Consider the following 16,861-nt stretch of genomic DNA (forward strand, 5'->3'; position numbering starts at 1 on the left):
ACAGATCCAGAGAGTAGTAGAAGGTGGGGTCATAGAGGTATGGGTGGGGGGCAGGACATTTAGAACCTTGTAGCCATTTTTAAAACTTCAGCTTTTACTCTGTGTGATATGAGAAGCTGTTAGAAGGTGCGGAGCAGAAGTGAGCAGAGTGACAAAATCAGACTTATGTTTTAGCAGAATCACTTTGGCAGTTACTGTGTTTAAGATAAACTGTGGGGCTGGGGGTAGAAGTGCAAGAAAATACTGGACACTTAGATAAAGTAATCCAGTTCAGCTCTTGGATATATTTTAAAGGCAGAGCCAACAGCATCTGTTGACAGATTCAATGAGCCATGTAAGAAAAAGAGCGCAACAAGAATAGTTCCAAATAGTTGACTTTTGGGGACTGAGCAACTAGAAGGATGGAATTGCCATCAGCTTAGATGGGGAACACCATATGTGAAGCAAGCTTTGGCTGTGGAGAAAATCCGGGGTTGAGGTTTGGACACGATGAGGTTGAGATGCCATTAGGTATCTGTGTAGAGATTGTGTGGATGCAGTTGGCTATATGGGTTTGGAATTCAGGAAAGAGCTCTTGACTGGAATTACATGGATATAAGTCATTAGCATGAGATTGGATGTGATCACTAAAGTAGTGAGTAAAGAGAGAAAGGAGAAAATCAAAGACTGATGCCTTAGGCCTGCCAACATTACAATGTCAGGGACAAGAGGAAGAGCCAACAAAGGACACTGAGAAAATGTCTGTGAGATATGAAGACCAAGAGAGTGTAGTGTCCTGGAAGGCAAGTGAAGAGGAAGTGGTCAGTCCATTGAATACATGCTGCTGATAAGTAAAATACACTGATAATTGACTGTTGGCTTTAATAGAGGTTGTTGGTGGCTTTAGATGGAGGTTCAATCTTCACTGAAGAAGTGGAAGCAAATGCCTGATGGAGTAGATTGGAATGGGTAGGAAAGGAATTGAAGATGATGTGTACAGATAACTATTTTGAGAAGTTTTTCTGCAAAGGAGAGTAGGCAAGTAGGGCCAGGCTTTTGTGTAGTTATTTGCTTTTTTTTTTTTTTTTTTTTCAAATAGGAGAAGTAGCAGTGTGTTTGATGCTAGTAAATCTAGTAAAGGATAAACTCTGAAGATGCAGGCGAGAGGGGAATTGCTGAATGATGTCTTGGAGTTGTAAGGAGAGTTGGGATTTAGTACACCAGTGGAGGAATAAGCACAGATGGTTCATCTGCTACTCTATCAGATGAGGTTGCAGAGTATATGGTGCAGATGCTGGGAGGGGAATGAATAGATGTTCATGGTGGCAGTCTGTGGAACTCTGGCTGGTAATTCTAAATGCAAATGACTAAGAAACTTATAAAAGCCTCTCTACTCCTCAAAGCAATGAAAATTTTAAAAAATACTCAATTTTTTTCCTATAAAATGGTAAAACATTGTGTCCAGAGTTTAAAATGGCACGGGAGAAATGAGCATTTTAATATATAATTGGTGTATTTGGAAGTCTGACATCATGTCATCAAAAATCTTTATAAATGTGAGTACTCTTTGTTTCTTGAGATATGATCTTTAAGGAAATAATCAGAGACATAAAGTGGATATTGGCTTCGAGGTTGTTCAACATTAAATTTTCTTTCCTTAGTGATGGCAAAATCTTCAAAACTACCTAAAGAGTAGGCAAATAGGGAATGAGCTTCATCAAGTATGATATATCCACACAATGGAATACTACACAGACATTAATGATTATATAAAGGATATTTCTAATGACACAAATGGTTTGAATATGTTGCTATGTAATTAAAAAGCAGGCCACAAAATAGTTTATAGAACATGGACTTTCTTTTTTTCTTTCCTTCTGAAAGCGTTATGTCTATATATAGCCACAGAAAAAAGACTGAAACGTTATTCACCCAAATAAACAATAAAAATAGTTATCCTGGGTCGGGTGCAGTGGCTCATGCCTGTAATCTCAGTACTGTGGGAGGCCAAGGTTGGTGGATCATTTGAGGTCAAGAGTTCAAGACCAGCCTGGCCAACATGGTGAAACCCCATCTCTACTAAAAATACAAAAATTAGCTGAGCAGTAGTAGTGCATGCCTATAATCCCAGCTACTTGGGAGCCTGAGGCAGAAGAATCGCTTGAGCCTGGGAGGCAAGCTGAGATCACACCACTGCACTCCAGTCTGGGCAACAGAGTGAGACCCTATCTCAAAAAAAAAAAAGTTATCCCCAGGTGGTGAAATTATACATAATTTTGGCATATTTTTACTTTCTATTTTTTAAAGCAAAAATACATGTTTTTAAAAATCTAAGTTAAAGGGTGGAGACCATTGGTATTTAAAAAGTACCTATTACATGATCTGATAAATACAAATGGTTTTTAACCCTCAGTTTACCCCATCTTAAAAGCTCTGTTTTACAGATGAAGAAACTATAGCTCAAAGGAAGGTGAGCAATTTCCCCAAAGTCTCTGACATGGTAAATGGTTGAGCAAGATTACGTCTCTTCTGCTCTTCTGTGGTAAGAGCTTTCCCCGCTTACCACACTGCTTCAAGAATGTACACATGCCAGGATGCTGGTAAATCAGGTTGAGTACCAGTATCAGCTAGTAAAACAGGTTGCCATTTCATAGAAATGTGATAACAGCTATACGTGTGAGCACATATGTAATTTTAAGTTTCAAGTTGCTGTATTAAAAATGTAAAAAGAACAGGGTGAAATTTATTTTAAAGTGTGTCTTATTTAATGCAATAGTTCCACAATATTATAATTTCAACATACAATCAATATTTTTAAATTAATGAGATATTTTACATTCTCTTTTTTCATATGAAGTCTTTGAAATCTGGTCAGCATTTTATACTTAGAACACATCTTAATTTGGACTGCCACATTTTTAAGCCACATGTGGTTAGGGACTAACATCTTCGACAGCACAGCTTTAAAGGATGATCTCTTTTACTGAAACACATTTTAAAAACAATTTGACTACAATTGAACCTCTTTCTTTATTCAGTGTTTTTGTGAAGCTATTTAGATTCTATTTGGGCTGTATTTCATCAGTAACATGAAGACAAGTTTAATTGCTTGTTTGAGACTCAGATGAGATTGTGGCTTTAATTTCCTAACATTTGGATGAATTAATCATATAGATGAGACATAATTGTCTGATGCTCCATTTAGCTATGTCAGATATGAAGTCAATATGTGGAAAAAGCTAAAGAATGATGGCAAGTAATTTCTACTTTCTAGTTTGATAGGTATATTAAATTTTATAATGTTAGTTTATAATTAATATTTTATTATTCGAGATCTGAATCTGAATGCTATTTAAAATCCACAATGATTTAACAATTTTCTCCTCTGTATGTACATTGCTGATGCCCATAGTTTTATATTTTCTCAACTAAATTATTTGAATTTACCCTACTTGTTAGTAGCTTTATTCTACTCATTAGTAATTTTTAACATGACTATTTAGTGCTCTATGAGCTTTCCCTTTTGTGCATATTTCTCTTAGTACAGAAATAATTCTATTTGTTAAAGAAAATTTTTAAAATACAGTTAAAAAAGTGGAGAAGAAACTAAAAATTAATCTAAATTTCCAACACTCAGATATATCCTTTGGTAACATTTTATACATTTCAGATGTATGAATGTTGTTTATAAAAATGGAAAAAAACTATACACATATCTACTGATTTTTCCTGTTTTGAATCATATCCAGTGTCATTCCTTTTTTCAATAAATGGTTACTGAGCTTCTATGATTTAGGTCATGAATTAAATATTATTTTACAATATATTTTTAAATTAGATGGACAGTATTACAATGTATGACTGTATCACATACATTTAACCAATTTCCTATTCTTGGACAATTATTTTTACCACATTTTGATAATTGTTTTAAAAACTTGGAATAGACAATTTTGTCACCATATTTTGAGTAATTCTATAATTATTCTCTTAAGATGAACTCCTAGAAGTAGAACTGCTGAGTCAAAGGGCATGAAAAATTCTAAGACTTTGATAGCGTTGGTAAATTGCCTTCCAGACAAGTAAAAACAATTTATGTTTTCATTAGTGGACTTTATATTATTTGGTTCATCTGTATTTGGAGATCAGGGCATTGGAGATTGCTGTCATGTGTGAATATCATCAGTGTCATGTTCATGTTCTTTCTCTCTGAGTATTTATTTGTGTAGCATAGCTCTTTCACTGTTCTTATGTGAGAGTTTTGCCAAAAGAGAAATCTATGCATAATTTTCATAATAAACCTGACTCTTCCCTTGTTTCAAAATAAACCATATTTCAAAATAAACTCTATTGCTAATAAAGATGAGATGGATAAAAGTCAGCATCAGAAGGCAACACTCAAGAAACACTGTGCGACTTCACATAATTGTCTTTAAAAATATGTGAAATAAACAAATGCTTACATATATGATTGTTGCTTGATGAATACAAGACAGAAGAAAGAGAGAGAAAGAGGTATAATAGGTAACTGACCTTTGCTTACTTGATGAGGTGACATCAAGTTAAAACACTGGAGCCCTAATTCCCATGTGGCATTTTTCTCTGAGAATGAAGTCTCAGAGCTGTTGGAAGGTTTCAGTGCCTGGGCATGTCCAGTCTCAGGTTCTACACTTCCAGTCTGCGCTGGTTGTGTGCCAAGGGTGATTAATAAGGAGAGAAGTTCCCAGAAACAGCAGCATAACTACGTCATCTTCCAGTGTTCACGTAGTTTCATTGGTTAGATGACCCCTCACCCAACATCCTGGGTCACTGCAGCTCCCATTTTCTCTTGTCCAACTTGACGTTGGGGTTTATATTTTTAAGGAGTGGGTAATAGTGTGGACCATGATTTTATTTTTGTCACATATCTTTAGTAGCTTTCTCTTAAAATACATCATTCATAATAACTACTTTATGGTTTTATACTCTTTCTTTAAACACCAAAAACCACATTTGGTGTTTATTCAACCTACTTTGAGTTTGTCGTAGGAATAAAACATTTTAAATTCTCTTGGATATGGTGGAGTGAGTGCCTTTTTTCAAGGGAAAAAAGGGTTCACTTTCTGCAGGATACCCTCAAAAACTAGTCTTAGAGTTTACCTTTGCTTAGTTATATTTACTTGCATGTTATGTATTTGTGAAAAGTATATCTAGGTATTTAAGAATAGCGGCTTAAATACCTAGTTTAAGTCTTTATTAGTAATATCACTGCAGCTTCACCTGCCTTTTTAATGTAATTGTTTTAGCTAGTGACTGCACAATGTAATGGTGCATGAGGCTACATTTTCAATACTTCAGGAAACTGAAAAATCTGGGTTTTATATGATGAAGGGGTGAAAATGATTTATAAGGGGTTTCTATTCTTCACTGGGTATGAAATCAAATTAATTTGAATAAATATGATTGAAGAAAATGGAAACAGCAGCTTGACGGGTTTGTGTCTAGGACAATTGACATTTGTTATTGGATAATACAGAAAGAATATATTGTAAAAATAATAAAATATGTGTAGCTATATGCAAAGCCAAGATTAAAATTTCTATAGACAAGATTGTCAAATTTTAACATGAGAAGAATTTTAACACCTGTTTTATATAACAAACCAATTGTTCATAACAACTTTTCCCTATTCTTTGTACGTTGAAGTCCAATTGCAGTTAAGATATAATCTTTTGAGATAACCATAAGAACGAACACTATGGAGAACGAGTAATGTAAGAATAACTACACCATTCCTAGGTTTATGTTTATTTGCCATATTAGTGCCTATCAGAAAACATAAAGTTGAACATTGCTAATGTCTAAAAAATAAACTGAGAAGAACCATCGCTCTTTTAATTCATTCTTATAATTTCTTAGTGATTATTTATGGTTGGTTTGAGATGACATTATGACATTTTATGTGGCAATTAAAATTTCAGAAAACCTTATGATGGTTAATTAAAATTTTCCTCATACTGTCCTAAAGAAGTAGGCCAATTTTATTACTCTTGCTTTTGGACTTAGAAAATTGAGTCATAATGTCTATATAAGGTAATTTTATTTAATTCAACTTTACTGCACTTTAAAATGTTCTTGTCCCCCCAAAAATGAAGAATAAAATGGTAACATGGAGACAGATTTTGGCTCAATATAAGGATTTAAAACATAGAGCAAATAATGTATTTGTAGATGATCTTGTCTTCACTGATTCTATTCATTTGAGTTTGAGGGTTTTTTTCTGGTCTTAAAAATGGCCCTTGGTGTTGAACATCATTGGTCTGCCCACAATCAGCTGCAGAGTATTCATCACTTTAGATGCTGGTCTCTCCCCATGTTGGGTCTACATCTCTTTCATCTCTACATCCTTTCATAGTACTTTTCTTCCAAAGCAATATTAAGATGCTATGTTTAAAAAGTCATTTTTCTCTTTTTTAGTTTTCTGTCAATTATCTTTAGCTAGAAGAGAATACCCAATCCAACTCAAAGTAACTTACGTAGTAAAGCAATTTCTTATTTAACAAGAAGTCTAGAGGTAGAGAAGTCCAAGTACAGTGAGATCTGGTGTTCTGCATTCTCTTGCCCAGCCTTCTTGCAAGTTAGATGACTTCCTGCCAGACAGTTCTGCATAACAATGTCCAGAAGCAGAGGGACCTTCCTTCTTTCTTCGTGACTCTTTTTAAGAGCTAGGATACCTTTGCCCCAGAGGACTTCCCCTCACATTTCATTGGCCAGAATTGGATCCTTTGTTTGTGTTCCTACCAAACACTTGTTAGAGAAACAGGAAGTTTGTGAATGGGTGTTTGTGAATAGCTGAAAATCAGTGCAGATTCACTGCCAGGGCTGGAGATGGGGCTCACTTTTCCTGAAGCAGGGCTGAGTGTGGATGGAGGAGAGTGGATCTTGAATAAAGTCAGCATTCTGGTGGGCAGGAGCAGGGGTGGGAGCAATGTCTGCTACAGTTTTCTTTTCCTTACACTTCTTATGATGAATGTAATTATTAAAAAACTAGCATATGGGATGGCTGAGCAATTACATCTTACTTTTAAAAGGCTATTTTAGGTGAGGTGCTGTGGCTTATGCCTGTAATTTCAGCACTTTGGGAGGCCGAGGTGGGAGGATTGCTATAGCTCAAAAGTTCAAGACCAGACTAGGCAACAGAACAAGACCCCATCTCTACTGAAAATAAAAAATTAGCTGAGTGTGGTGGCACATGCCTATAGTCCCAGCTCTGTGGGAGGCTAAGGCAGAAGGACTGCTTGAATCCAGGAGTTCAAGGCTGCAGTGAGCCATGATCATGCCACTGCACACTGGTCTGGGTGACAGAGCAAGACCCTGTCTCCAAAAAAAAAAAAAGTAAAAGGCTATTTTATCTCAGCCATGTTATTTTAAAACTTCCACTAGAAAACTACTGCTGGATGGATGTTTCAGAGACAAAGAGTGGTTTAAGAGGCTTGCCATCATCCCCACTATTCTACTTCCAAAAAATACACATTCTAAGTAAAAAAAAAAAAAAAAAAATGAGCTTTCTATGTAAACTTCTCTAAAAAAAAAAAAATCTAAGTAAAAACAATATGCTTGCTATTTGGAAAATGCAACTTCGAAATAAATCGCTTAGCCTCCTGTTCTGACTGGATTCCCAAAGCCATCACTTTTAGAACCCTGCTATCTTTTCATCATTCTTCAGAAGAATGAGGCTTTGGAATTTGGCACAAGTTTTGGCTTTACCCTATAGGTCACTTTTTTTTTTTTTTTTATTCTTCGTTTCAATGGATTTTGACCTTGCTCGTGAAAGTTCACTTTATTCTGGTTATCACCTTCCAGCTAAGTAGCCAGACTGGTAGAACCAGGGACTGTGGAGGTGGGAATGGATCTCTGAGGAATAGAAGATGCATACCCAGGGAAGATCAGATTCTGTTGGTCAGAAATGGGTCTGGGAGCAGGGAGCCTCCTGTAAACCAGACTGAAAATCAGACATAAATTTATATTTGGACAGTGGGCCTGGGCTGGGATCATTGGTGGATGAAGAAACCAGGCTGGTTAGATTGGGTGTTTGGATGGTTCTGTCCTGGAAAGAAAAAATTGGAAGGTGAAGTCAAATTGTGTATTACAGAGGGTCAGACCTGATGCAGCCAGACATGAGGATGATCTGTCATCCACATTAATTGAATGGTGGCTCACTGCACTCCTACTTCTCCGTGAAGGAGCAGTAGGTGTCGCCTAACACTGTTATGCTTTAAGAGATGAGTTTTTCTTCAGGTCAGGTTCACTATTGCATCAGCTAGCTTCAGGAGGCACTGATTACCATTTTGCCTGGAAAGCTCCTTTTCTCTGAGAAAACATAAAACAGCTTTCAGCCAGTTTGTAACCACAATGTTTAGTTTCATAAACTTGTTTCTGTTGTTAAAGTATCTGTTACCTGTATGTGTCTTGTTTACCACCATTGTCTGCCCTCCACCCCTAAATGTATTTGAATGTCACGGAACCAGAACCCAAGGAAAGTGGTTTAAACATGGCTATGAGGAACACTAGTAGCTAAGTTAATTGTGAGTCACTTTAGGATTTTTGGAATAATTCAAACAGGTAGAATTAGGGAGACAATTGGCCTGGGTCAGGGTGAATTTTTACAGCTCTGTTGTTGTTTTCTAAATTATCTGTTTTGTCTCACTTCCTGAGAAATCATAATAAAATGATATCTGTGATCAGATACCATATTGTGGGGCAGGGGATGGTGAATGAGAATTGAGTGGTAAATACCTCACCTTTTTGTAGGCTGAAATTCCCTGAAGTGTTCGAAGTACTCAATAAACTTACAAATTGTAAAATCTTGGCAGGCTGTGATAAAGATGAACATTCTAAAGCACTTTAAATTAGAAAGTTTAGACAGACAAAAAGGAACAGAAATTGCAGAGAACTGCTAAAGATTTTTTGTCTAAAGATTTTTTTTTTGTAAATTGCAAAAAGCTTAGGACAATTTAAAAGTTTTCTTTAAAATTTTCTTTTAACATTATAGAGTCATTTTTCAAATTCAGAAAGTAGATAAGAGATCAGAATATTTTTCACTGTCTGTGCAATTTAGCTAGTTCTGTCATTAGAATCACCAGCAAAGCAGTTGAATTCAACAAGAACTTTGAAAGGTAAAACCTAACCTTAGTTTCAGCTGTTTTATATAGATTTTTCTCTACAAAAAAGATGAAGGTTTGATTTAAAAAGATAAGTGTCCAGATTTACACTTAGAAATGCAAATATATTGAATCTGATTTTATTTTAGAAGTTCAAAGTGTATGTTCCTCAGAAGTGGCTACTTTGTTATTGTGATGAGGCTACTATGTATAAATATTCTTCTTAGATTTTTACTATTCAAAGGCTCGGTATGTATGTAGGGTATGTATGTAGCTGAGGGAGATTTCTCCCTTCCTCAAATGCAGCATTCTAATGGAGATGCAGGGCTGTTCCATTATTACTGCCTATGGGAATATTTGCTCCAATATTTAAGGCTGCAGCTCTGGAAACTGCTATAAATACATAACCTAAAAATAATAATATTGTGAGTATTTATATATCATTTCCTTTAAGCGTGTTTTTTAAATTTTTATTCTACATGTACTAAAAAATGACTTGCAATTTGAGTAATTTTGGTAACTGGAAAAAACTGTTGGGATGTGAGGCTTCTAAAATCAACAAGAAGGTCAAAATGGATATAGTGACAGTTCATGACATGCTTGCTTTGAAATATCTGACTTTAATGTTTTATGATCATTTCATATGTTTAAGTCGCTTAATATTGTCACTAAAATGGCAGCTAATTAATACATTCAGGCAATGTATAAAAATGCACTGAGTGCCACAAATTCTTGTGCTGCTATATTTATTTATAGCAATATACACTGCTTAATTTGTGCTTCTATTTGGAAAGCATTTTTGTAAATGTTTGCCATTTTCACTTTCTCCTTGAGGACAGCCACAATCCTGCACTGCCACTCAGTATGAGATATCATCAAAGAAATTAATTTAGGAGTACTTCTCCATTTACCAAAAGATTTAAACTATTTTTGAAAATTACGGGTAAGATTGCTTGTAGATTATCTTAGGGTAGGTTCTGTTGAAACAAAGCTGAGACAGGGATTCCTAAACAAGAGATTTGTTGGGAGGTGCTCTCAGGGGGAGGGCTGTGAAGGAAGCCAAATAGAGGAAGGGAAATGTGTAAGCAAGAAGGTGTCAGTGGAGACTGGCCACGGTTTGCTCCCATGGGGAAATGCCAGAGTGCAAAGGTATCATAGAGTTGATCCTCTCTGGAGGCAAGTAGGCTGGCTTTCTGTACCTCCAGGTAGGTCAGTCATTGGTTATGGTTGGCCTTTGAAAGAGGGTGGGAGGGTAGCCTTCTTGAAAGAGGGTGAGAGAGGCAGCTCCTAGTTGGTCCATAGCAATTCTCCAGAGAAGGAAGGGGCATCTGTGAGTTATCTGCCAAGACTCACAGCATCTTGGTGATGGGAATTCCATCTAATAAAGGTGATATGGGTGTGGTACCAACAGTATCCATTATAGAGATGAATCACAATTTAGAGGAACAGAGAACTGGTTGGACCTAGCTTCTATTGCTTCCCCCTTCCCAGGGCACACACTACCCATACATCCACATTTATAATCAAATAAAGGTGGAAATTCAAACTTTTTTCAAGTCCTTTTGATTAAAAAAACATTTTACAAACATTAATGAAGACATGTAGTTTAGTTCTATTTTTTGTTTGTTGCTTGTGGTATGGTAATGCAGAATTTATGTAGCTAACTCTGCTATTAAAATGCATTTATGTTAACCTGAATGAAGATGGGCTCCTTGAGAGAGGACCTGAGATGTTGTCCATGAAAACCTGAGGATGTTTTAAATGCCAAGTTTACTCAGGCAAACCTTTCTCCTGGCTTAATACTCCTATTTGTACTGCTTTATTTGCAGAAGACTTTGTCTATACATGCAGAACTGATTCAGACAGGACTGAAACACTTGGTGTGTTCAATGAATTCATTTCCAGTTCTCTCTGCAATAAACTACTATGTCATACTGAAGAACTGTAGAGTATTCCTCTCCCTGGTAGAACCTCCAACCCTCTTTTTTCCCCCTATTATGAAACAGATAGGACTTTCTTCTTTGAAAAAGAATTTTTCTTTCTTGCTACTTATCAGAATAATAATCTTGTATGAGAACATTGGAATTACCATCAGTGTCAATGATTTAAGAGGTGTTTTATTCTGTTTTAAATTGTCAAATATTTTTCAGGGGCATGGAAGATATATAAGAAATTCTTTGAATTGCACAGTTAACTTTAAAGTATAAGACCATTGATATAGTAGAAATAAACAATGACAAGTATCCTCTTGGATTAAGAAGTATTTGTTGCTAATAATATTCCCTCTGATTGCATTTGTATTTGATTATTCTAATTTATTAAACAGGAATAATGATATGCAAAATAAACTCAGAATATAAAAAGATATTAATTCAGTTTAGTGTTCAAACTGATATTGCAAACTTTTCACTCTGCACAAGACTTTGCTAATACTCTATAAAGAATGCAAACCAGGATGGTGCCTAGGAGTGTTCTGAAATGAAAAAGGCCTTTTGGAGCATAGTGGATATGTTATTGGGAAGGTGACTTCAAGGGATCCTATTTGCAAATGATTTCTTCAGTGGTTTTAATGCCGTTGGTTATCTTTTCACTATCAATATTTAGTATTGCCTGTATGAAGCACTAAGAAGATAAAGTAAAAGATAATTTTAGACTTTCTTTTGAAGTCAAACCTTAAATAAGTCTCTTCCTCAGTCTGTCTTTATTTTCTTTTACATAATTGCTCATTTAACTGTCTACATTTATACTTTTCTCCAGTTTAGACATAGGAACCTTGTTGAATAAATAAAATTCCTTTTTAATCTGTATACATAATAATTTATTTTCCAATGTTTATTTCATTCATTGGTCATGATTTCTAAAATATTGTTTTAGGCAAGATAGAATAATTTATTTTTGAAATACTATGTCTCATCACACTTAATTGAATTGTGCCTGACATTCATGCCAAGACCAAACAAAGAATTGAAGGAACCCATTGCATTAGAACTTAGAAGCTTTTCTGAAACAGACATTAAATTTGGCTAATGCATTTAAAATACACAGAAACCTCATTTTGCTCCGTTACTATCACCTGCTAATAGCTTGAACAGTTTGAATCCCTCAAATTTCATGATTGCTCAATAATATGTTGTGACATTTTTGTTGCTTCCAGAAACTGTCAACTAAGTGAAGAAGACCACTGGATTTACCAGGCTATTTTGGATCAGTACCCTGGAGATCTCTTTGGAAGAAGGACTCTGTATCTGGACATGTTACAAAGATATTTTCCTCACAAATCTAGGCATGATTTGGTGAGTACTGGAGCTACCTACATACTGGCCAGTTAAATTGTTTTAGTAGTCAATAATTATTAAGCAATGTACATGTATTTTCAGTGGTTCTTTAAAAATTATTTTTTTCCTACACTCTAGAAAATAATAGGGTTATATAATAGTTTGAAAGCCTCTGCAGGTCATTTTTTCAAGTTTGTCCTGTCCATAACGAGGTGGGGGGCCCCCTCGGGCAGAAGTCATTCTCTGTGCCTACTTGCTGCGGAGATCTTCACTGTGGTCCCACGGCTGCTCTGCTAGTATTTGACTCCTGGGTGTCCATACAGCCAGATGCTCACCTTTAGGGGCTTTACCATCTCCAGGTCTTGCCTGAAAGTGAAACGCCTGCTCCACCATTCACAGAGCCTGCTCTACCTCAGTCTTTCTAGTCACAGGGAGGCCAGCACTTGCCCTGGGGGTGGTAGTTACTTATCTCTTCCCCACCACGACAGCTCTGCTTGATCCTCCTAGTTGGATCTGAAACACAAATACCCCAAATACAGAACTCAAAGATGTGACTGGTATTTTCAGAAAAAGGAACTGGGAAATTACTGTTTTATTGTTTCATTCTTTAGTCAACAAGAACACAAGGGCAAGAAAACAGAAGTTACCCTGTCGCCAGTTAATTTCACAATAACTCACCTTATAACATACACGTAAACAAACACACAGACTTTTAATTTTTAAGTGAGCCATGCTATAAAATCTTATATACTTTGCATTTTTGTAATTGTTTTAAATTAAGCAAGTAATAACAATACTCACCTGTATATAGAAGTTAACCATATATCAATCATGTGGAAACTCCTTGAATACACCTGAGAGTGGATGGGAGAAGTACTATTCCATCCTTAGATGAAAAAACTGAAGCAAAGGTCACACAGCTACTGTGACCATTTTCTGCCATCCTCTTTCATCCTCTGCACCTCTCCCCCTTTATTCGGTAACAGATACCTGTTATATAATAAATAGTTCACTCTGGGTTTTTAAATAACTTTCATTTATTAAATTAGATCTTTCCTTTTGTTCTCTATTGATTCTATTTGCTTCTGTGACAAGTTGTCGTTTATAACTTGTAGATTTTTATTTTTTCCTATTATTGTCATGTTAAAGATTTTTACATTTACTTTTTTTTTTTTGAGATGGATTCTCACTCTGTCACCAGGCTGGAGTGCAGTGGTGCAATCTTAGCTCACTGCAACCTCCCCCTCCTGAGTTCAAGTGATTCTCCTGCCTCAGCCTCCCGAGTAGCTGGGACTACAGGTGCAGGCTACCACGCCCAGCTGATTTTTGTGTTTTTAGTAGAGGCGGGGTTTCACCATGTTGGCCAGGATGGTCTCGATCTCTCGCCCTCATGATCCGCTCGCCTCGGCCTCCCAATACATTTACTTCTTACATTAGATTGATTAGCATCCATTTCTGTGTGGTATATGCTTAATGTTTGACAGATGTTGAGTGTATTTTTGGCTTTATAAAACAAAGCTGAGAAGTTTACAGAACAGATTTTAGTAGCTGATACTTAGTTTAAGTGAGACCAAGTAAGTGGTTTTACTGTGTACCTAATTATACCTAAAGTATTATTTTAGGTGGGACATACCTTATCCTATGCTAGCTGCTTTTCTCACAACTCCTGGGGGTTAAATAATGTATTAAATTCAGAGTCATGGTTTATACTGGCAAAATAAAGAATTATTTAGATCAGTGACTCTCAACTTTGGAAGACACACGTTTTTCTGAGGAGCATTTCAGATGACCCACAGAGGTTTTCCAGGCTACTCAGGTTCTCTCCATTCCTGTTCTTCCCTCAAGACTCTGCTAATTCCCATGGTTGAGATTCACTGCCAAAAGGAGCTACTGCTGCCAGCGTGAAAATGCCATGTCCCTCATGAGCATAGCATGGGAAGGGCTCAGTGTCATTGCTATTATTACTTTAAGTTTAGTCATCCTAACATCTGAATGTTTCAGTAATTAAGGGTAAAACTGAGTTTTCAGGATTGTGATAGCAATTTTTATGTTTATTAGCATTTTGTCTAACTGAAACACTTGATATAATTGTTAAAATACCAAAACTGATGTAAAGATGGGGTATTTTAAAAATTATATATAGGGAAAATATTGCTTTCTGCTCATAGAATCATTACCATTAAGGAATGAAAGTGGTTTTAGAGGTTACCTGGTGTAACTGCATCCTATATGAGGAAACTAAGGACTTATAAACATTAAATGACTTGTCCTCAGTCACCAATTAGCCACGGGTTCAGAATTTTGGAGGTAGTACCTGGTTTCTGGTTGCTGTATTTACAATTAAATATTTGTCCACAGTTTTTCAAAATCCTTGGTTATAATTCTTTTTTTTTCTTTTTTTTAACAATGACACAAAATATAAGCTCATTTTCATAATGGTAAGTATTCACCCTCTGTTATCTTTTCAGGTTGAACACGAGAAATATTGTGACCAATATCGCTTTGCTATGGAGCAGCGAAAGATCCTGATATCAAATTGGAATAAAAATAGGAAAGACTTTATACAGAAGGCTGTGCTGACACTCATCGAGGCTTGTGCAACTCATGAAATGGAGAGCACATTGGCTAAGGACAAGAAAAAGCAACAGGAATTGTGTGCTGATCTGAAAGCCAAGGTAAGATGCTGCACAGGTGTTTCAGTATTTGTCTGGATATTTAAGAATCCATTTTTCCCTTTTGTTCAAACTCAACCTAAAGTTCAGTTTCTCTTAAAAAAAAAGCCTACCTTTAATAAAATTGTTAGTTTGAACTGTATAAAATTGCATTTTTTAGGTCAAAAACAATGAATAATCAATAATTTCATATGGTTCAACCAAAAAGTTACTATAACAGGATGTTAATATTAAAGTTTTGATTGAGATATCCAATACCAACCATAGATGTGCACATCAGACTGAGGTGCTAGACAAAAATGCAAGTGTAATGATAAAGTAACTGTCTAATGCTGATCTAAAGATTCTTGGACTTCTCATTCACATCAAAGATAGCAAAAAGTCCAAATGAGGAGGAGAAGAGAGGCTTCATGATGAAATACGCTGGGGCAAGCTTGCTGGGCTGTATGTGAGTCCTCAGCGAAGTGTTAGGGAATGGATGGGGTTTTCCTCCTCCTCAGACCCAGAAATATCTAGCGGGGCTGGATTAAGGATGGCTTGGGGAGTTGGTAGGTAACCCTAACCCTCACTGTTAGAAGGATTGAGGACTGGAGCAATGCTCAGAGGGAAGTAGAGGAGCTGCTTCAGTGGCAGAACTGTAAGTAAGAGTGGCTGTTGTGCTGGGAACAATTGCATTCCACAGGAGGGTCACAGTGCATGAGTCCCGGAGGCCTGATGTGGATATGGCCTCCCCAGGAGTGTTGGCCAGGGCCATTAAAAACAAATTGTATTGAGGCATAACATACTCGAAGTGCACAAATCTTGAGTTGATAAATGATACGGTAGGAAGATGATGGTGCAACAAAAAATTTTATTCTCCTGATAGAAAACAACTGGCAGACATTAAGCAATACAAATTAAGAGCATATAAAACAAATGTCTTTGTTTTAAAACATTAGAGGAAAAATGTTTCATCTGCATTTTTAAAAACAAAAAGATACTTCTTTTGACATTGCATAAGCTTGAGACCTAAAAGGAATAGAAGCTACATCAAGGCTGATCTATCATGGGCTGCAGGGCTAATACATGTTTCTTCTCCATCTTCAGACTGATAAGAAACACACAGGGGCCAGGGGCCATGACAAGTTATTGTATTCCTAGTTTGTTTATATTCATTTTGCACACATTATCATTAACTGTTGAGCTATGCTGAAATTGGTATTTTCTTTATATTGTATTGCACTGAGGTAAACATACATCTAGTAAAGTGCACAAGTGCACTTTAGGTCAAAAACAGTCAACAATCAATAATTTCATATGGTTCAACCAAAAAGTTACTATAACAGGATGCTAATATTGAAGTTTTGATTGAGATATCCAACACCAACCATAGACGTGCACATCAGACTGAGATGCTAGACGAAAATGCAAGTGTAATGATAAAGTAACTGTCTAATGCTAACTCAAAGACTCTTGGATGAAGCTTTACGACACACACACATACCCATGAAAAACCACTGAGATCAAAACCTAGAATGTTTCCTGCAGCTCAGAAGACCCCTTAATGCCTCTTCTCAGTAAGTACAATCCCCATCTGTAATCACTATTCTGACTTCATGACCATCAATTAGTTTTGTCTGTTCCTGAACTTCATATAAATCAAATGATATATATAGTATTTAGTCCTTTGTACTTCCTGCATTCATCGTATGTTTCATCTTTGTGGCATGTTACAGCTATTTGTTCTTCTTTATTGCTGTTTAGTATTTCATAGTATATGTATATATTTTCCTACTAACGGAAATTTGAGCCGTTT

At 36.2% G+C, this 16,861-nt stretch overlaps 1 protein-coding gene across 7 annotated transcripts in view; it reads left to right on the plus strand.

The window, feature by feature from the left end:
- Positions 1-16,861, plus strand: part of CCDC148 (coiled-coil domain containing 148) — a 308,291-nt gene that overhangs the window by 147,377 nt on the left and 144,053 nt on the right. For all 7 annotated transcript variants that reach the window (XM_058441815.1, XM_058441814.1, XM_058441820.1 and 4 more), the window contains 2 exons: positions 12,274-12,412; positions 14,863-15,069. In XM_058441815.1, the coding sequence (XP_058297798.1) occupies positions 12,274-12,412; positions 14,863-15,069 (346 nt within the window). The remainder of the gene's footprint in view (positions 1-12,273; positions 12,413-14,862; positions 15,070-16,861) is intronic.

The sequence above is a fragment of the Hylobates moloch genome, unplaced genomic scaffold (genome assembly GCF_009828535.3).
Source record: "Hylobates moloch isolate HMO894 unplaced genomic scaffold, HMol_V3 SCAFFOLD_1, whole genome shotgun sequence".
In the NCBI taxonomy this organism is placed as follows: Eukaryota; Metazoa; Chordata; class Mammalia; order Primates; family Hylobatidae; genus Hylobates; species Hylobates moloch.